Source organism: Heptranchias perlo, chromosome 24 (genome assembly GCF_035084215.1).
Source record: "Heptranchias perlo isolate sHepPer1 chromosome 24, sHepPer1.hap1, whole genome shotgun sequence".
Lineage (NCBI taxonomy): Eukaryota > Metazoa > Chordata > Chondrichthyes > Hexanchiformes > Hexanchidae > Heptranchias > Heptranchias perlo.
The window spans coordinates 3,433,765-3,455,520 of record NC_090348.1 but is presented as its reverse complement, the minus strand read 5'-3'; the positions used below and the strand labels follow the sequence as shown (position 1 = coordinate 3,455,520).

At 42.6% G+C, this 21,756-nt stretch overlaps 1 protein-coding gene across 3 annotated transcripts in view; it reads right to left on the bottom strand.

The window, feature by feature from the left end:
* cdk17 (cyclin dependent kinase 17) overlaps positions 1–21,756 on the bottom strand; it is a 219,715-nt gene that overhangs the window by 45,695 nt on the left and 152,264 nt on the right. For all 3 annotated transcript variants that reach the window (XM_068004608.1, XM_068004610.1, XM_068004609.1), the window contains 2 exons: positions 9,535–9,660; positions 826–882 (listed from right to left, as the gene is read on the bottom strand). In XM_068004608.1, the coding sequence (XP_067860709.1) occupies positions 826–882; positions 9,535–9,660 (183 nt within the window). The remainder of the gene's footprint in view (positions 1–825; positions 883–9,534; positions 9,661–21,756) is intronic.

Sequence of the window (21,756 nt, the reverse complement as noted above, 5' to 3'; positions counted from 1 at the left end):
CTTCCATTCCCTTTATGATTTTGGGTCATTTACCATTACCAAGGCAAGTTTAATTTAACTGAGTAAATGGAAGATGAAGAGAACCCAATGGAAACAAACTCAAACTGCTGCTAATTCAGCTCTTTATGCTGTCAGAATCAGTAAATCCTCCAATCAAGTGCCCCCAATCATGTCTCAAAGTTTAAACAATATTAAAAACAAATATATACAGGAAAAAAAGTCTTCAAAGTAATCATAATTTATTGTTGGATATATTTTCTAAAATTGCAAAACGACATTAAAATTCCTTCAAACTTGTCTAATGGAAAAAGAATTACACATTACACCTAGAAGCAAATACATAATTTACGGTACTTACCCTGCCAGTTAAGTTTCTAACAAAAAAAGAGCTCAATATGAAAATGCTGAAAATGTTCAATGTTTAAAGCAGTATTCTAAAATTTATGCAGATGTGTACTTGGAATAATCCACCTTGTAATTTTTGCTTTAAAAAAAGCAGTGACAATCTGTGTGCAGGGACATTTAATTGTTGACATATCCCAGTAAAAATGATCATTGGTAGGATGCACTACACGATTGAACAATATTTAAGACCAGTACTCTCCTCCCATGTGGGATACCGTATCTATTTTTACTGGGAATTTGACCTACATTAAAGTCTGATTGCAACAAGATGTTAAAATGCACCATACACTTGGTTAAACAAACAAAAAGAATAAATGAGCAGTGCAGTTCTCCCTGGGCAACTGCACAGAAGATTCTACCAATTGCTAGAATTTACTATTAGTATTTATTATTCTAAAGCTCCAGGCGCAAACTACTCACCTCTCCAAGTTTGTCCAACTTAACGTAAGTTTCCAGTTTCCCAAATCCAATCTCAGACTACAAAAAAAACACAATATGGTTAAAACTTAGATCACATCATAATAACTGATTGCTGGTTCCATTAAATGTGATTGTTTTCTTAACCAAATAATGTCATTAGTAGCAACCTTTCGAATATATGAAAAATCAAACTGCAAAATTTTTTTCATTAAATTTTATCGCACTGTCTACCAAAAATAACATTTACATAATTACCATTCTTAACTGTTCTCACTATGGTCACTATGTTCTCTAAAGTTTTATAGCTTTGGCAGGCACAGCTAAATCACTATTACAACATTTGGGTTCATACAGCTTTCTCCTGAAACTGACTTGTTGAATTAAGGCTGCCCTTTTTTCCCTGGGAATTGTTCCCGCACATTTGCATTCTGGGTCTTGTTTTACATAGCACAGCCAAGCAAATGGTGAAAAGGTTTGCTCTCCTCAAACAGGGCAGAAAATTAATATAAAAGCAAGTAAGTAGCAAATTTACTGATTCTATTCTTGCCTATTTATCTAATACTTTCAAGAGAATTTGATCATCCACCCATTAATACACAATTCTCCTAATTAATAACTTGAATTGTTACCAACAATGGCTAGAAAGCAAACAAAATTATTGTGCCTCACCCAGCAGGTTTGCTCTTCAACTGGAGATATTGCCTACTTTGATCACCTGAAAGTAGTCAACAAAGCACCAGTTGCCACATCTGATCATCAATGGGCTTCACTGGTACTTTAAAAAGGTACATCAAGCTGAAAGCATAGCTGTATGATCAGGCTAAATGGAACTCTCTTAAGCAAGAAATGTTATCTTAAATTGACATCCCATATACCAGTCAAAAGATCCAAAATGTATCTGGGCTCACACTAAATAGGTCATATTTGGTACTTCCCAGAACCATATTTTAGCCAAGGAGTTAAACATTTGCTCTGGCTCACATTCTTGAGTTAATGAAAGACGTGCTGCAGCGAAAAAGCAAAATTGCTTCAGTAAATGGAAAAGATCAAGCAACAAGTTGGACAATGACCAAACCAGAAAGTCAGCACAGAACACCAGCAAAGTTTCTCAAAGCATTGCTACTGGCTGTGCAACTGCTCAAACTATGTAACTGTTTGGAACTTTGTACTGCGTATATCCAAGTTCAGACACTGAGCTATTGTTTGCTGAACCAGGGTTGCTGGAACATGCACGGGTTAGGAGAAATCTGTAATCTGTCCTTAGTACACGAGTACAATTGCCCTAAGATTTTCTATGCCCTCAATAACCATTAGGGTCACATTTGAGAGATCTGTCTTTGTTATTGTTTATTGTAAGGGGCTGTGCTGCCTAACACACAAGAAAAGGAGTGTAAAATAAATGCAGGTTGGTTTTGATTCACTGAAAATTAGCTTTGTTGGGCTAAAAGTGTTTCATGTGATTACAATAATGAAAGTGGAGAATTTAAGCGAGAAATTTTCTGACAGGTGATCTTTTGGTGCAAGCCCACATTTTAGCTGGCACTATTTTAAGATATTTAAGCAACAAAGATCATCCAACTGAAAATTTCGTGCTATCCGTTCCCCCAAAAATTATGAAATGCAACTTGAAGCTGGAGTTGAGGTACAAGAGTTACCCAACTCTGGATCTAGTCTTGAAAACTGACGCAGCAGAAAAAAAGTTTGGTCAAGTCACTTACACTAGGGCAGAAAGTGAGGCTGCCTAAGAAATGCCCAAAACTGGTACTTTTCTCCTCACAAAAATAGATTATGGAAGACGACTTAATGGGCCAAAGCACAAACCAAAAATAGTTTTATCAAGAAACTTTAACTAACAGTTAATTGATCAGCATAGTGATACAGCCCAAAGAAATTGTGCTTTGACATGGGTGACTCAAACAGCATAAAAATTATGTTGAAAATAGTGTCAATTTGTTCTGGACAATTCTTATGACAAGAGCTGTTTCAAAAATGCCAATTTTAAAGGAAACCAGTATTTCATTAAGTCTGAATTTAAATTATAACATTTTAAACTTTAATCATGTGCAAAAATTCTGTTACAATCCCATTAAAACATTTCACTGCTGTTCACCTCAACATGCTGGTATAAACAGATGGGATGAATTGGTAAAAAAATGTTGAAAACACACAGTAGGACAATCTGCATATGTGGAGAGAAAATTAGACTGTCTGATATTGATCTGTCTGTTCTCTCCATATATGCTGACTGACCTGTATGTTTCCAGCATTTTCTGATTTTGTTTCAGATTTCCAAATTTATGCTGGTTCGCCCACTTCTAACAGATGATTTTTGCAGATATTATGAGATAATGGCTGAGAAATTGGAGTAGTGCTGGAAATCGACACAAAATGGGCATCGTGAAGGGATTGCGTACTCAATGTCAGCCCGAGGCTCACTAGAAACTGAGCCTCGGGCCTCATCTGCATAAAACTGGCGAGCTGTGGACGCTGGTCGGCCCTTTTAAGGGCCCCAGGAAACCCACCCAGTTTATCCCAAATTTGGGAGAGGGGCTTAAAACAGGCGTTAGCACCCTGATTAGTATATTCAAGGAGTTTAATGCCCGTTTCAGGCGGGAGCCCTGGACACTTGGAAGTCGCTGACTTCCAATTTGGCAGTTGGTGCACTTCCGGGGGAGATCAGGCTCGAGAGATCTTGCTGCCCTGAAATGTTAACCTGAAATGTTAATTCTGTTTCTCTCCCCACTGATGCTGCCTGACCTGCTGAGAGTTTTAAGCATTTTCTGTTTTTATTTCAGATTTCCAGCATCCGCAGTATTTTGCTTTTGTTTTAAACATAGAAAATAGGAGCAGGACTAGTATCTCAATAGCATATTCCTGCTCTCTCCCCATATCCCTTGATGCTTTTTGTGTCTAGAAATCTATCTATCTCCTTCTTAAATATATTCAGTGACTTGGCCTCCACAGCCTTCTGTGGTAGAGAATTCCACAGGTTCACCACCCTCTGAGTGAAGAAATTTCGCCTCATCTCAGTCCTACTTATCGACAGTAACTGAAGTAAAAGGAAAGGGAAGGTCTGCTGGTCTTATAGGAAGTAGCGTTTATTTTTTAGTGAATCAAGGTCCCTAGTGTAGTTAACATTCTCTAAATTGAGAACAATTTAAAGGAGTAAACTCCTTAAAGGGAGTGGTAAGTAGTTTTTCTTTCCTTTTTTTTCTCTTGACATTGCAGTTGTTGTTAAGCGAACTTAAGGGTTAAGTCATGGCAGGAGATCCCAGAGCCGTGTCATGTTCCTCTTGTGAGATGTGGGAATTCAGGGCTCCTTCCTGTATCCCTGATTCCTTCACCTGCGGGAAGTGTGTCCAGCTGCAGCTATTGTTTGACCGCTTGACGGCTCTGGAGCTGCGGATGGACTCACTTTGGAGCATCCGTGATGCTGAGAAAGTCGTGGATAGCACGTTCAGTGAGTTGGTCACACCGCAGATAAAAATTACTGAGGGAGATAGTGAATGGGTGACCAACAGACAGAGGAAGAGTAGGAAGGCAGTGCAGGGGTCCCCTGCGGTCATCTCCCTCCAAAACAGGTATACCGTTTTGGATACTGTTGGGGGAGATGGCTCACCAGGGGAAGGTGGCAGTGGCCAGGTTCATGGCACCGTGGCTGGCTCTGCTGCACAGGAGGGCAGGAAAAAGAGTGGCAGAGCTATAGTGATAGGGGACTCGATTGTAAGGGGAATAGACAGGCGTTTCTGCGGACGCAACCGAGACTCCAGGATGGTATGTTGCCTCCCTGGTGCAAGGGTCAAGGATGTCTCGGAGCGGCTGCAGGACATTCTGGAGGGGGAGGGTGAACAGCCAGTTGTCGTGGTGCATATAGGCACCAACGATATAGGTAAAAAACAGGATGAGGTCCTACAAGCTGAATTTAGGGAGTTAGGAGTTAAACTAAAGAGTAGGACCTCAAAGGTAGTAATCTCAGGATTGCTACCAGTGCCACGGGCAAGTCAGAGTAGGAATGACAGGATAGCTAAGATGAATACGTGGCTTGAGAGATGGTGCAAGAGGGAGGGATTCAAATTCCTGGGCCATTGGAACCGGTTCTGGGGGAGGTGGGACCAGTACAAATTGGACGGTCTGCATCTGGGCAGGACTGGAACCAATGTCCTAGGGGGAGTGTTTGCCAGTGCTGTTGGGGAGGGTTTAAACTAATGTGGCAGGGGGATGGGATCCGATGCAGGAAGTCAGTGGGAAATAAAATGGTGACAGAAACAAAAGGCAGTAAGGGAGAGTGTACAGAACATGACCGGACAGATGGTCTGAGAAAGCAGGGCAAAGACCAAGGGAAGTCTAGATTAAACTGCATTTATTTCAATGCAAGAAGTCTGATGGGCAAGGCAGATGAACTCAGGGCATGGATGGGTACATGGGACTGGGATGTTATAGCTATTACTGAAACATGGATAAGGGAGGGGCAGGACTGGCAGCTCAATGTTCCAGGGTACAGATGCTATAGGAAAGATAGAGCAGGAGGTAAGAGAGGAGGGGGAGTTGCGTTCTTGATTAGGGAGAACATCACGGCAGTAGTGAGAGGGGATATATCCGAGGGTTCGCCCACTGAGTCTATATGGGTAGAACTGAAAAATAAGAAGGGAGAGATCACTTTGATAGGATTGTACTACAGACCCCCAAATAGTCAACGGGAAATTGAGGAGCAAATATGTAAGGAGATTACAGACAGCTGCAAGAAAAATAGGGTGGTAATAGTAGGGGACTTTAACTTTCCCAACATTGACTGGGACAGCCATAGCATTAGGGGCTTGGATGGAGAGAAATTTGTTGAGTGTATTCAGGAGGAATTTCTCATTCAGTATGTGGATGGCCCGACTAGAAAGGGGGCAAAACTTGACCTCCTCTTGGGAAATAAGGAAGGGCAGGTGACAGAAGTGTTGGTGAGGGATCACTTTGGGACAAGTGATCATAATTCCATTAGTTTTAAGATAGCTATGGAGAAGGATAGGTCTGGCCCAAAAGTTAAAATTCTAAATTGGGGAAAGGCCAATTTTGATGGTATTAGACAGGAACTTTCAGAAGTTGATTGGGAGAGTCTGTTGGCAGGCAAAGGGACGTCTGGTAAGTGGGAGGCTTTCAAAAGTGTGTTAACCAGGGTTCAGGGTAAGCACATTCCTTATAAAGTGAAGGGCAAGGCTGGTAGAAGTAGGGAACCTTGGATGACTCGGGAGATTGAGGCACTAGTCAAAAATAAGAAGGAGGCATATGACATGCATAGGCAGCTGGGATCAAGTGGATCCCTTGAAGAGTATAGAGATTGCCGGAGTAGAGTTAAGAGAGAAATCAGGAGGGCAAAAAGGGGATATGAGATTGCTTTGGCAGATCAGGCAAAGGTGAATCCAAAGAGCTTCTACAAATACATAAAGGGCAAAAGGGTAACTAGGGAGAGAGTAGGGCCTCTTAAGGATCAACAAGGTCATCTATGTGCGGAACCACAAGAAATGGGTGAGATCCTGAATGAATATTTCACATCGGTATTTACGGTTGAGAAAGGCATGGATGTTAGGGAACTTGGGGAAATAAATAGTGATGTCTTGAGGAGTGTACATATTACAGAGAGGGAGGTGCTGGAAGTCTTAACGCGCATCAAGGTAGATAAATCTCCGGGACCTGATGAAATGTATCCCAGGACGTTATGGGAGGTTAGGGAGGAAATTGCGGGTCCCCTAGCAGAGATATTTGAATCATCCACCGCTACAGGTGAGGTGCCTGAAGATTGGAGGGTAGCAAATGTTGTGCCTTTGTTTAAGAAGGGCGGCAGGGAAAAGCCTGGGAACTACAGACCAGTGAGCCTGACATCTGTAGTGGGTAAGTTGTTAGAGGGTATTCTGAGGGACAGGATCTACAGGCATTTGGAGAGGCAGGGACTAATTAGGAACAGTCAGCATGGTTTTGTGAGAGGAAAATCATGTCTCACGAATTTGATTGAGTTTTTTCAAGGGGTAACCAAGAAGATAGATGAGGGCTGTGCAGTAGACGTGGTCTACATGGACTTCAGCAAAGCATTTGACAAGGTACCGCATGGTAGGTTGTTACATAAGGTTAAATCTCATGGGATCCAAGGTGAGGTAGCCAATTGGATACAAAATTGGCTTGACGACAGAAGACAGAGGGTGGTTGTCGAGGGTTGTTTTTCAAACTGGATGCCTGTGTCCAGCGGTGTGCCTCAGGGATCGGTGCTGGGTCCGCTGTTATTTGTTATTTATATTAATGATTTGGATGAGAATTTAGGAGGCATGGTTAGTAAGTTTGCAGATGACATCAAGATTGGTGGCATTGTGGACAGTGAAGAAGGTTATCTGGGATTGCAACGGGATCTTGATCAATTGGGCCAGTGGGCCGATGAATGGCAGATGGAGTTTAATTTAGATAAATGTGAGGTGATGCATTTTGGTAGATCGAATCGGGCCAGGACCTACTCCGTTAATGGTAGGGCGTTGGGGAGAGTTATAGAACAAAGAGATCTAGGAGTACAGATTCATAGCTCCTTGAAAGTGGAGTCACAGGTGGATAGGGTGGTGAAGAAGGCATTCGGCATGCTTGGTTTCATTGGTCAGAACATTGAATGCAGGAGTTGGGATGTCTTGTTGAAGTTGTACGGGGCATTGGTGAGGCCACACTTGGAGTACTGTGTACAGTTCTGGTCACCCTATTATAGAAAGGATATTATTAAACTAGAAAGAGTGCAGAAAAGATTTACTAGGATGCTACCGGGACTTGATGGTTTGACTTACAGGGAGAGGTTAGACAGACTGGGACTTTTTTCCCTGGAGAGTAGGAGGTTAAGGGGTGATCTTATAGAAGTCTATAAAATAATGAGGGGCATAGATAAGGTCGATAGTCAAAATCTTTTCCCAAAGGTAGGGGAGTCTATAACGAGGGGGCATAGATTTAAGGTGAGAGGGGAGAGATACAAAAGGGTCCAGAGGGGCAATTTTTTCACTCAAAGGGTGGTGAGTGCCTGGAACGAGCTGTCAGAGGCAGTAGTAGAGGCGGGTACAATTTTGTCTTTTAAAAAGCATTTGGACAGTTACATGGGTAAGATGGGTATAGAGGGATATGGGCCAAGTGCAGGAAATTGGGACTAGCTTAGTGGTATAAACTGGGCGACATGGACATGTTGGGCCGAAGGGCCTGTTTCCATGTTGTAACTTCTATGATTCTATGATTCTATAATTTCTCACCCAAAAAATGGGCGCAACGGAGAACAATTTCTCCCTCTATAAATTCTCAATTCAGAAAAAAATGGTATGGGAGATAAAGCCTTGTGGCAGTGGTGCTCTGTTCTCAGCCTGAAATCAGGAACCATCTGTGTTTTACTTGGACCCTTTTGTACATCGTGCTAGTTCCTTCATGAACAAAGTCGCAATACTCTGACTGATGCCCCATCTTGAAGGTTTATTCAGGGGGAAAAAAAAACGAGACACACTGGGCCTGAACTTTCCCGTTTCCTATTCACGTTTTGTACACATGTGCACCGCACTTTATTGCCGCTGAGCCCAGCTGCATTGCTGGTTTCAGCTAATTTAAATATTCTCAGTGAACATCAGACAGGACTACTGCCTTAATTCGGTGCTCCTTCAAAATAGCAGAACTCCAAGTTTTGTGCAGCAGTGTAAAGGCGAAATGGAATTCTGCCCTGGCAGCTGCTAATTCTGTGAGAAACAAAATTGCCTCAAACTACACCGTGCAGCCATGTGACTCCAAAGGATTTATATCACTGGCCTTGGTAATGCTCCAAAGTGAACATTACTGGCTGCCCTTTTAAAGATCCTCTTATCTCAAAGCACAGCCCAGCAACTCCTAACTCCAGTTTCTATGAGTATTTTTTAACCGCACACATTCGCTCATTGTTAGAGCTGGAAAATGACGCGGAAGATATAATGACATCACTTCTGCATCAATTCAATCCAATTTACACGCTCCCTCTGCTCAGCAGGGAGCTTCATGCACCTGCCTGCTTGGTCACTGGACTTCTCGGTCATGTGCAAAAGGGACGGAGACACAGCGTAATGGGTCTCTGGCACTTTTTCCTGTCCATAATGGGAGGGGAAAATCAGCTCCATTTCAGCTGTTCAAATCAATTCTGTTACTTGTAAATATACCACAGTTCATCATTGTGCATAATCTTGTTTCTACACATGTATCATTTACATATGTGTAGTGGGTCACTGGATGACAATCTGGAGAAGAGAATTTGGCTGGTTTTCCTTCCTTTTTACTGGGATGCAGGGAGTAATTGTAGCTCACTTACTGCCACTCTGGCTGAGATTGGTCACTCCAGCATAGAGAGGAGATCGAACCAGAAGTGTGTTTGCTTCTTCCTCTGTCTACCCCTCCCCAAATTAGATGTGCTAGCATCATTCTTACTTGTAAATTATGAAAAGTTGGAGTTAGAATATTTCCAGGCTTTAGTTCTGCACATTTTATTGGAGATTAAGGAATGTGCCATTACTGTAAATAGCAAAGAGTGATGTATTTCGAGAAGTTGAACTAAATGGAATAAGCAATTTCACAAATCTTCTTGGGCATCATTAGAAAACAATAATATCCATGATAGGAGAGGAGAAACAGTGGTCAAAAGCTAACACAAGTTCAATAGCTGCTGATAATGAAACAAAATAAATAACAACAAAGACTCACCAGGGAAGCTCTGCGAGATCTTCTACTCATTGGCTGGTCAAAAGGTGGGCTACTCATCTGCAGTTTTTCCAAATACCCATCAGGTAATCTAATGTCTGCAGGCAATGACAGCCGTTTGTTGACATCCTGAAAATAGAGAAATAAAGCAAGTCATCAGTGTAAAACACCATCAAGTCCTCTAGTACCTCTCCATTATCCAGCGCCGTTGACTATCCTTGCTTGGTTCTATTTCTCCACATCCAATCATAGCTAAGCATCTTAGCAATGGTTTCTCCTCCCACCCCTCCTGAAGCTCCAAAGAATCCATCCTCAGCCCTCCTCGCTTCCTCAACTACACGTTGACCCTTGAAATCACCTGCAGACTTGGGCTCAGTTTCTGCATGTATGCCGACGACACCCTACTCTACCTCTTCACCACCCCTCTCGATTTCTCCACTGCCTTTGTGCTATCAGACGACAGCTTGTCCGATATCAGATCTTGGATCAGTAGTAACTTTTTCAGCTAAACAATGGGAAGACTGAAGCCATTGTCTTCACCCCCAGCACAAACTCTGTTTCCTCACCATTAACTCCATCTTGGTCCCCAGCTACTATCTGAGGCTGACCCAGATTGTTTGCAACCTCAGCATCCTGCCCAACTTTGAGCTGAGTTTCTAGCTATTTTCTCTCCTTCACAAAGACCAGCTACTTCCACCTCTGTAACAATTCTCCCATACACCGCTATTTTAGCCCATCTGCTGCTGAAATTCTTATCTATGCCTTTGCCACCTTCAGGTTCGGTTACAAAAGTAGCCTCCTTGCAAGCCCCCCCATCATCCATAAACTTCAGCTCATCCAAAGCTCTGCTGCTCGGATCCTATACCACACCAAGTCCCAAGTCCCATTTGCCAATTATCCCCATCCTGAATAACCTACATCCTCACTCACCTATCACCCCTGTCCTTGTTGACCTACATTTGCTCCATTACCCCAATATCTATCATTTAAAACTCTCATCCTCGTGTTTAAATCCCTTTATGGCCTTGCCCCTCTCTATCTTTATAACCTCCTCCAGCTCCATATCCCTCCTAAAACTCTCCATTCCTCCAACTCTGGCCTCTCGTATGTCCACCCTCCCTTCATCCCACATTTGGCAGCTGTGCCTTTAGCCACTTTGGCCCCACACTCTGGAAATCCCTCCCTAACCTTCTCTACCTATCCCTTTAAGATCATCCTTAAAACCCACCTACTTGACCAAGCTTTTGGGAACTGTTGACCAGAGGTCACCTTCTCCTCTGTGTAATAAGCCAGTAACCGTAACCGGTGACCTCCGGTGAACAGAACCCCTCCTATTATCTTTTTCTTTGGCTTAAATAAAATATAAATCATTGATTTTTTTTTTTGCATTCCACAAACTCACAACCCTCTGGGTAAAAAGATTTCTCTTGTTCTCTATCCTAAATCTTTTACATTTAATTTTTGATCTATGTCCCCTTGTTTTAGACCCTCACTGGAAACATCTCTATCAAATCATTCTGTAATCTCCTGTTCTAACAGAAACAGTCCCAATTCTTCACAGTCTTTCTTTACATTTGAATTATCTCATACCAGGCAGCATCCTAGTGAATTGCACTGTAGTCTCTCTTCTGCCCCAACATCTTTCCTATAGTGTGGAGCCCAAAACTGCATACAGTATTTCCACTGTGGTCTTAGTACAGTTTTATATAGATTCAGCTTTAAAACTATTCTAATGCAAAAGGAAACCACGCCTGTCCCTAGAATCAAAGAAGGGCACACGAAAGCCAAGGTGGCTAACTGGTCACGTACAAGGTCAAATTAGACTTAAACAAAAATACTTTTACAAACTAAAAGAAAATAATTTCATGGAGAACAGCAACACATATTGAGCTCAGCTAAAGGCAACAATAGCAGCTATCAGAGCGGTCAAAAGATCACTGGAAAAGAAGGTAGTGGATAACTGCAGTAGTAATAGTAAAATATTTTTAAAGCTGTGTTAGGAGTCATTGGGTGATAATGGAACGTATAGGGCCGTTATAGGATTCCTCAGGGTAGAATCAGGTGAACTCCCAGGAACATGGCAGAGGTTTTAAATATCTAACGTGCATTAGTCTTTACTCCTGTAGACTGTGCTCAGTTGCTATAAATGCATAAGAACAGATGACACTAAAGTTGTAGATGTTAAAGTGGATGGAGATGCAACCTTGGAAAGAATCTCAAATCAGATCGGGCTGCTGGTTCTGATGGTGCTCAAGGAAATGGGAGCTGTGTTAAATATACAAGCAAGGGACTAACTTAAGAGCTCACTCGTCAGAGATTGTTCCCATAGACTGGAGGAAGACTAATAATTTTTCCTTTTTTGAATACTGGAGCAAATTAGAACTAGGAAATTATAGCCATTAGCTTGACTTTGGTTGCAGACAAGTTGGTAGAAGGGACCATTAGAGATAATCTGTATGACCACCTAAACAGAGAAGGGTTTATTAGAGAGTCTCAAGATGGCTTCTGGAAAAGGTCATGTCATACCAGCCTGGTTGAATGTTTTGAAGAGGATACTAGGTTGGTCGATGAAGATAGCTCAGTCATCATATACTTGGATTTTAAAAAGCTTTCGACAAGGTGCCACACAATAAGCTACCTTATAAGATAGAGTCCTGTAGGATTGGAGGGCAGATCCTCGGTTTGGAAAGGAATTGATTTCATTCTCATAGGCAGAGGGTTGTTATTAATGATGGTGGCTCTGCGTGGAGACCGGTTACTAGTGAAGACCCCGAGGGACCGTTGCTGGACCATTGTCTTATTAATGATCTGGACAAAGGTACTGTCAGCAAGTTTGAGGATGAGACAAAGATTTGTGCCAGTGTTAGAACGTTGGATGAGAAAAAAAAACTACAATCACATCTACATGCAATGGGATAATGGGCTCACGTCTGGCAGATGATATTTAATGTATATAAGTGTGGTGTTATGCATGTAAAGTTTATCTGGCCAAATACAACTATTTTTATGCCTTAGCAAAGCACAACTTTTATACCATGCTGTTCGAAAGATCTCCAGTATGCATGCCTTTGACTGCTGCAAGATGACCACTTCATGGAATCATGAGGGAGATCTCATTGAAAACAGTGCTCTTCCACGGTCTCCTGTAGTCATGCAGTTTAAGAGACTTGAAGCTAGTTACTCAAGCTGTTGAATATGGAGTTTCCACTGGTATGTGTGACCCTCAGCCACTTCAAGCAGAAAGGAGGTGGTGCTACTAGTGAGCTTGTGCTTCACAATTTCTCTGCTTGCCATCCTTTATGGGACATAATCCTAAAGGTAAATACACCTCTGCTCCAAAAAGACTACTTCTTCCCAAGCAAGGTTGCACTAAGCACCATGACTATTCAGCTGGGCTCTTAAGGGTAATGCCCAGAATGGTCCATGAGGTTTACGTACAGCTTTCAAAGCTTCCCAAAGTACCATCTACTTGGTTTCATGCACACTTTTTCTCTCAAGCAATGATTACACCAACCTTTTCTGAAAGTTTGTCGCAAGAACAGATATCCTGGTGAAAAAATATACTAAATAACAAACACGAACTTTTGGCTGATGTGCTGACAATACAATTAATTCCAGCTAACAATCAGAATGGGAATAAAAAGAGAAATGCAAGTGCCCTCCTCTTCAGCATGTACTGACGTACATTCCTGGACCTCCACTCAAAAAAAATGATTTTTATATTTCAAATGGTGCATTCTGTTTAATATTATTTTACTTCATAGATAATGGATTTTTAATATTAGAAAAATCAATTTATAGTAGGTTGAATTAGACAGCCAAGTTTTAAAGGCAGAATTATTTTGTCAACTGGCTTAAAATGAGCAGGGACATAGCACATTATAGTCAAACAATTAACATGGTCAAAGATCAAGTTTACTACACATTTCAAAAATTAACAATAAATCGCAAAGTAAAAATACTTTAACCATGAACTAAAAGAACAAAACAAACAAACTCCCTCTGTCCCCCTCTCATTCTCTCCTCCTTGCATCACTCCTTCGCCTATTCCCACATGGAACAAAGGATGCCAGTTTCACTGTGGCTGACTGTATCATTTATGTTGGGGGTGTTCAAGAGGTTTATTCAGCAAAAGACCTCCCATTATCCATTTGTTAACAGGCTGAGAACTGGAGAATAAAAAGTAAAAGCCCAGGCAGCCAACCATTTTCCCCCCTGTAGCTCAGGTTTGAATTTTTGTGTTAGGGAGAACTTTGGACTTTGCATGTAGCGGTTTGATCGGGGGGGGGGGGGGACTTGAATTTTTTTAATATTATGGCTGATGATTTATTTTAATGCTAATCTCAATGGGAACAAAACACAGTGTTGCTGACATTCACAAATCCGGTGATTTTAGAAGTATTTTGTTTAAATATTTAAATCAAATGGGAAATTCAAAGCTTAGTTTTTGAAGTTTCAATTTCTCATGTGAATCGTGAATGTTAATAAAATAAAATCCAACAATCACAGAATTCATGTGGATCCTGTGTGCTGGCAAGGCTGAATCATGCATGGTTTTGTTTAACAATTCTGTGTTTCAAAGCAGAAAGTGTTAATTGTGGGATAATTCACTGTTCATTGCTAAATCATGTGCACCGGTTGTTGCACTTGGGTCTGGCCCCAGTTCAAAAGATTGGATACCCTTGCTTTATGTTATTCACCATCTCTCACAGGGTGACTGAACTTGCAGACATGTTCAAAAAGCGATGTTTCAGCCACAATATAGTTCCACACAGCTCAGGAGATCCTGGTTGGTCATCCCTGTTATGAATATCCAGTCCATATTATAAACTGCAATTACATTCAGGTTTTACTGGGGCCCACCAGGACCAAGTAAAATGAGAATTAAACTTCAAAGTATTCAACAATGTACAACTTCTACAACCACTGCAATTTAAAACACCACACCATGTAGCCATAAATTCAGGGAGTCAGACAATTCCACAAGATCCACTCAAATTGTGAATCTCAGAAGAAACATTTAATGAAATAAGTACGCACTGAAGTGTTCCATTTTTTTCTGCAAGTGCTCCTTTATCATTTCATGCAAGAGAGCCGCCCTTTTGTTTACTATGAGAGCCCTTCCGTTAACTGCAAGAGTTCAATCAATCTCAATCAACACTGAACAATTCTCTAAATTATAAAAATCTTACTTATTCCAGACTCTGAGGGACTGCACTCCCAAAATTTAATTATTTGAAAATGCCCAGGCTCTCCATTTGTGACCTGGTAGGAAATACTCCATGTCTGCGACTTTCTCATCCAAAAGTGATATCCAAGATTTATGCTGAACGCCGTTGTACGGTGATGACCCCATGTATAACAAAGTGACGGGCAAGCGGAACACAGTGTGGGACAGGTTGCAAGCAATAGAGTTTATAATGAATTGGAGTTTAGGTAGTATGGAGCTTGGAAGACCGGCAAGGAAGACCGGCAAGGAAGATGTTCTAAAAAGTCAAGTCTACATGTAACAAAAGCATGAAATAATGGTTTCACTGAGGCAAAGGAGGTGGAAGCAATCTTGGCGATGGATAGACTATAGGATTTGAAACTCTGCCCAGGCTTGAACATGTCACTGAGGTTGTGTACTGTCTAGTTCAACCTGAATGAGCAGCTGGGGAGGGGCACAGAGCTGGGGCAAGAGTACAGAGTTTTTAGTCTGAACCAAATAATCTGGCTTCATTCTTCCCAATGTCCAACTGGAGGAAGTTCTGGCTCATTCATGAATTATGTTGGACAGCCACTGGTGAACTTGGGGGTGGTAGTAATAATGAAGAGGTGAAGCTAGGTGCTGTTAGCATACATATGGAAACTGACCATATGCCTATTGACTGTGTTGCCAAGAGCCAACATGTAAACAAGGTAAAGGAGGGGACAAAGATGGAACCTTAGGGACTTTATTACACTGGTGGTCAATTCCCTGACTGCATGCAGAAGCTGAAGAAAATGTGTTTCTGAACCATGCATTTAATCTGAATTTTATGCCACTGTGGGCCAGTTTTTCTCCCAATGCCATTTGTGATAGAAAGAAATGTCTTCAACAAAAAAATTAATGATGTAAGATTGAGTTTTCAAAATAAATATCTGTTAATACTGTTAAATCAAGTTGATGAATTATAAAAAATAACAGGAAGGGTACCACATACTGCTTTGATACAGATCTGGGGACCTCTTTGATTACCAATTCCAACAGTCAGTCAATTTTTCTTACATTTAAAAAGTCTGATCAAGATAACAAAGTTCCTGTCCCATCAGAAAATATGGCAAATAAACTTAAATATGTTGTGTAAAACTGAAAGTAACTAATAAGAATCTTGGCAGATCTGAGAAGAGCGGGGGACCTTGGATTGTGGCCCAGCTTGATGCAGGAGCAGGAATGAAAAAGTAAGCTACACCATGAGTGTACAGATTACCTACAAGTTTCACCATCATCACAAGGGCCACTGATTTACAGGGACCGAGTAAGTCAAATTTGTTTTTTTATGATGTGGGATTCTCACCAGTGTTTGAGACTGTTTGTGGCCAGTGTTGCAGCTTATCATGCTGAATTGGCAGTAACACAAACCTCATGCCACAGTGGCAGGGTAACATATTAAATGGGAGCTTATGGTAGGATATTAGATGCTTTATAACTTTTTATTTTACATATCATGAGATAATAGGAGAGCGTAGTCACATGGGCTAGATTTCAATCTAGAATATCCTTACTGTATCATGAAGTAATTTTCTATTTTGTAGCTGCATTGCATGTTGGAGCCGATAGTAACTTGAGTACCCCTTCGAATTGTTTCAGCGAGCAAACTTCAAATTACAAATTACTTGTCAAATTATTAGAAATGATTGTAGAGAATAAATTTTGCTCATTGGTATTTGTCCAACCAGGACTTTTAGCACAATTAATTTTTGTTAATCTAGACTCAGTAGCTTGCTTACCTCCAGATTTATATTAATCTTCAATGAATTGAAATTTAAGGCTGCAACATGTAAAATTCCACTTAAATGTTTACCATAACCAGAATCATTGAATTTAATATTCTGAAGCAGTGACAGAACTGTACATGCAATCAAGGCTTTTTCATTCCTGTATTATTTTGTACCATCCATATTCTGTGTTACCACAACTGCAGCCTCATACCAAATTAGCTAAAGTAGTTCTGTTACTAATGATTGATATGCAGTACATTCTTTTGATTTGCAAGGGATGAGTGTGATAAAAAAAAATTCCTTACTCTGTAACCTGCAGCAGTACCAAATATGCCGAATCAGATAAAATGCCTCTCCCCCTCCTTCAACATACACAAGGATGCTACCATGCCAAACACCAGCACTATTACATTTCTGTTTCTCACAATCTGAACTCTTGTGGTCTCCACGAGTCAGGATGTGAAATTAATGTTGAATTTTTTTTTATTTGTTCACGGGATGTGGGCGTCGCTGGCGAGGCCAGCATTTATTGCCCGTCCCTAATTGCCCTCGAGAAGGTGGTGGTGAGCCGCCTTCTTGAACCGCTGCAGTCCGTGTGGTGACGGTTCTCCCACAGTGCTGTTAGGAAGGGAGTTCCAGGATTTTGACCCAGTGACAATGAAGGAACGGCGATATATTTCCAAGTCGGGATGGTGTGTGACTTGGAGGGGAACGTGCAGGTGGGTGTTGTTCCCATGTGCCTGCTGCTCTTGTCCTTCTAGGTGGTAGAGGTCGTGGGTTTGGGAGCTGCTGTCGAAGAAGCCTTGGCGAGTTGCTGCAGTGCATCCTGTGGATGGTACACACTGCAGCCACAGTGCGCCGGTGGTGAAAGGAGTGAATGTTTAGGGTGGTGGATGGGGTGCCAATCAAGCGGGCTGCTTTATCTTGGATGGTGTCGAGCTTCTTGAGTGTTGTTGGAGCTGCACTCATCCAGGCAAGTGGAGAGTATTCCATCACACTCCTGACTTGTGCCTTGTAGATGGTGGAAAGGTTTTGGGGAGTCAGGAAGTGAGTCAGTTGCCGCAGAATACCCAGCCTCTGACCTGCTCTCGTAGCCACAGTATTTATATGGCTGGTCCAGCTAAGTTTCTGGTCAATGGTGACCCCCAGGATGTTGATGGTGGGGGATTTGGCAATGGTAATGCCGTTGAATGTCAAGGGGAGGTGGTTAGACTCTCTCTTGTTGGAGATGGTCATTGCCTGGCACTTATCTGGCGCGAATGTTACTTGCCACTTATGAGCCCAAGCCTGGATGTTGTCCAGGTCTTGCTGCATGCGGGCTCGGACTGCTTCATTATTTGAGGGGTTGCGAATGGAACTGAACACTGTGCAGTCATCAGCGAACATGCCCATTTCTGACCTTATGATGGAGGGAAGGTCATTGATGAAGCAGCTGAAGATGGTTGGGCCTAGGACACTGCCCTGAGGAACTCCTGCAGCAATGTCCTGGGGCTGAGATGATTGGCATCCAACAACCACTACCATCTTCCTTTGTGCTAGGTATGACTCCAGCCACTGGAGAGATTTCCCCCTGATTCCCATTGACTTCAATTTTACTACGGCTCCTTGGTGCCACACTCGGTCAAATGCTGCCTTGACGTCAAGGGCAGTCACTCTCACCTCACCTCTGGAATTCAGCTCTTTTGTCCATGTTTGGACCAAGGCTGTAGTGAGGTCTGGAGCCGAGTGGTCCTGGCGGAACCCAAACTGAGCATCGGTGAGCAGGTTATTGGTGAGTAAGTGCCGCTTGATAGCACTGTCGACGACACCTTCCATCACTTTGCTGATGATTGAGAGTAGGCTGATGGGGCGTTAATTGGCCGGATTGGATTTGTCCTGCTTTTTGCGGACAGGACATACCTGGGCAATTTTCCACATTGTCGGGTGGATGCCAGTGTTGTAGCTGTACTAGACCAGCTTGGCTGGAGGCGCAGCTAGTTCTGGAGCACAAGTCTTCAGCACTACAGCTGGGATGTTGTCGGGGCCTATAGCCTTTGCTGTATCCAGTGCACTCAGCCGTTTCTTGATATCACGTGGAGTGAATCGAGTTGGCTGAAGACTGGCTTCCGTGATGGTGGGAATATCAGGAGGAGGCCGAGATGGATCATCCACTCGACACTTCTGGCTGAAGATGGTTGCAAACGCTTCAGCCTTGTCTTTTGCACTCACATGCTGGACTCCGCCATCATTGAGGATGGGGATGTTTGCAGAGCCTCCTCCTCCCGTTAGTTGTTTAATTGTCCACCACCATTCACGACTGGATGTGGCAGGACTGCAGAGCTTTGATCTGATCCGTTGATTGTGGAATCGCTTAGCTCTGTCTATAGCATGTTGCTTCCGCTGTTTAGCATGCATGTAGTCCTGAGTTGTAACTTCACCAGTTTGGCACCTCATTTTTCGGTACGCCTGGTGCTGCTCCTGGCATGCTCTTCTACACTCCTCATTGAACCAGGGTTGATCCCCTGGCTTGTTGGTAATGGTAGAGTGAGGAATATGCCGGGCCATGAAGTTACAGATTGTGCTGGAATACAATTCTGCTGCTGCTGATGGCCCACAGCGCCTCATGGATGCCCAGTTTTGAGCTGCTAGATCTGTTCTGAATCTATCCCATTTAGCACGGTGGTAGTGCCACACAACACGTTGGATGGTGTCCTCAGTGCGAAGACGGGACTTCATCTCCACGAGGACTGTGCGGTGGTCACTCCTGCCAATACTGTCATGGACAGATGCATTTGCGACAGGTAGATTGGTGAGGACGAGGTCAAGTAAGTTTTTCCCTCATGTTGGTTCGCTCACCACCTGCCGCAGGCCCAGTCTAGCAGCTATGTCCTTCAGGACTCGGCCAGCAGTGGTGCTACTGAGCCACTCTTGGTGATGGACATTGAAGTCCCCCACCCAGAGTACATTTTGTGCCCTTGCTACCCTCAGTGCTTCCTCCAAGTGGTGCTCAACATGGAGGAGGACTGATTTATCAGCTGAGGGAGGACGGTAGGTGGTAATCAGCAGGAGGTTTCCTTGCCCATGTTTGACCTGATGCCATGAGATTTCATGGGGTCCAGAGTCAATGTTGAGGACTCCCAGGGCCACTCCCTCCTGACTGTGTATCACTGTACCGCCACCTCTGGTGGGTCTCTCCTGCCGGTGGGACAGGACATACCCAGGGATGGTGATGGAAGAGTCTGGGACGTTAGCTGAAAGGTATGATTCTGTGAGTATGGCTATGTCAGTCTGTTGCTTGACTGTCTGTGGGATAGCTCTCCCAATTTTGGCACAAGTCCCCAGATGTTAGTAAGGAGGACCTTGCAGGGTCGACTGGGCTTGCTATGCCGTTGTCGTGTCCGGTGCCTCGTGGTCCGATGCCGGGTGGTCCGTCCGGTTTTATTCTTATGACTTTTCGTAGCGAGATTTTACAACTGAGTGGCTTGCTGGGCCATTTCAGAGGGCAATTAAGAATCAACCACATTGCTGTGGGTCTGGAGTCACATTTAGGCCAGACCGGGTAAGGACATTAGTGAACCAGATGGGTTTTTACGACAATCCGGTAGTTTCATGGCCATCATTTGTGATACTAGTTGCGCTTAATTCCAGACTAAATTGCGCTTAATTCCGGATTTTTATTTAATTGAATTTAATTAATTGAATTTAAATTCGCCAGCTGCCGTGGCGGGATTTGAACTCATGACTCTGGATTTTAGTCCAGGCCTCTGGATTACTCGTCCAGTAACATAACCACTATGCTACTGTACCCTTTGGTAGTTCTGAGCAAGGGTTGGAAACTTGATCAAGAGAAAATCAGACCATCATCTCTTTGGTCTGGCAGCATTCAAAACTGGACTTCATAGATTGTTGATTCTAGAAATTAGAATAACTCATTTAAAAAAATCATTTCACATTTCTCGTGATCTCATGATTTTTTACATTAAGGGGTAGAGTTTCCGCTTTGGGCGCAATCGGTAATTAGGCGCAGACTGCGCCCGAAAATTGTGCTGGTTAGGTTACAGTTCAAGTTTCTGCTAAAAAGTATTTGCATAATCATAAATGTAAAATCTTCCATGAACCAGTGCAATCCGGCAGCATAATAAAGCATAATCATTTATTTTGTTTTCTTTGCAATAAAAAGAATGCATTGATGTATTTAAGAGTGGTAACCTGGTGCAGTTTTATTAATACAGCTGAAAATGGGTTTATCACAAAAAATAAGCATCTTTAATAAGTGTTTCGTCCTCCACCTGTGAGTGACCTGATTTTAAATCACTGTAAATGACTTAAAAAAACTATAATGAACCATTTATTACTTTCATTCGTGTACACTAGTCAGTTTCTTAGTAAATTAAATATTTGTTAATATTTAAAAATGTTTAAAACGTGCCAACTGGTGCCTGTGCGCCTAAGAAAACGAGCTTAATTTGAAGACCTTATTCGAACGGTCGCAAAGGGGTGCAATCGGCAGAAACTCGCCATCCTCGTTATTTTGATCTGGAGGCTTGGCCAATTTTGTGGGTGGGGCCGGCTTCAGGTACGATGATTTTTGAACCAGCGTTAAAGATCGAGGAAACTTGATTTATGCCTGACTAAATTGCGCTTTATTTTCCGCGATCTTTTACGCTGGTTTGGACAGATTGCATTGCCCCCAAGTCATTAAAAAAGATCTAGATATTTGGAAACATGCTGCTTGTAATTTAATATTCCTACTCTTATTCATTGTTGCCCATATGTGGGTATTTTCACTCTGATGTTAAATGCTGGAAAGTGAAATTTTCTTTACATTTGCACAATATCATCAGTGCCAATCCGAATCACAAACATTACAAACCTAAAGGAGACTTCAGAGAATTACTCCCCCCCCCCCCCACCCTCCCGCCAAACTCAAAAATACAGGTTGCAGCCCATAAACTAATGAATCTGTATGGATTCAGAACAGGAAGATCCTGTTTGACCAATCGCATCTTTGAGGAAGTGATCAACAAGTGGACTGTGGTAAACTGTATGACGTAGTGTACCTCAACCTCCAAACAGCTGTTGAAAAAGTTCAACCCTAGAGGTTATTAATTAAATTCAAAGCAGTTGGGATTCAGGGCAAGCGCTGGAAGTTAATAAACTGGTTGAAGGTAGGTAAGAACGAATGCTTGTTAGAGGAGTTATGCCAGAGTTTTGGGGGTGGGGTGGGGTGGGGTGTACTGAATGGGGTGCCTCAGAGCTCAGTGCTGGGACCGCTATTGTTTT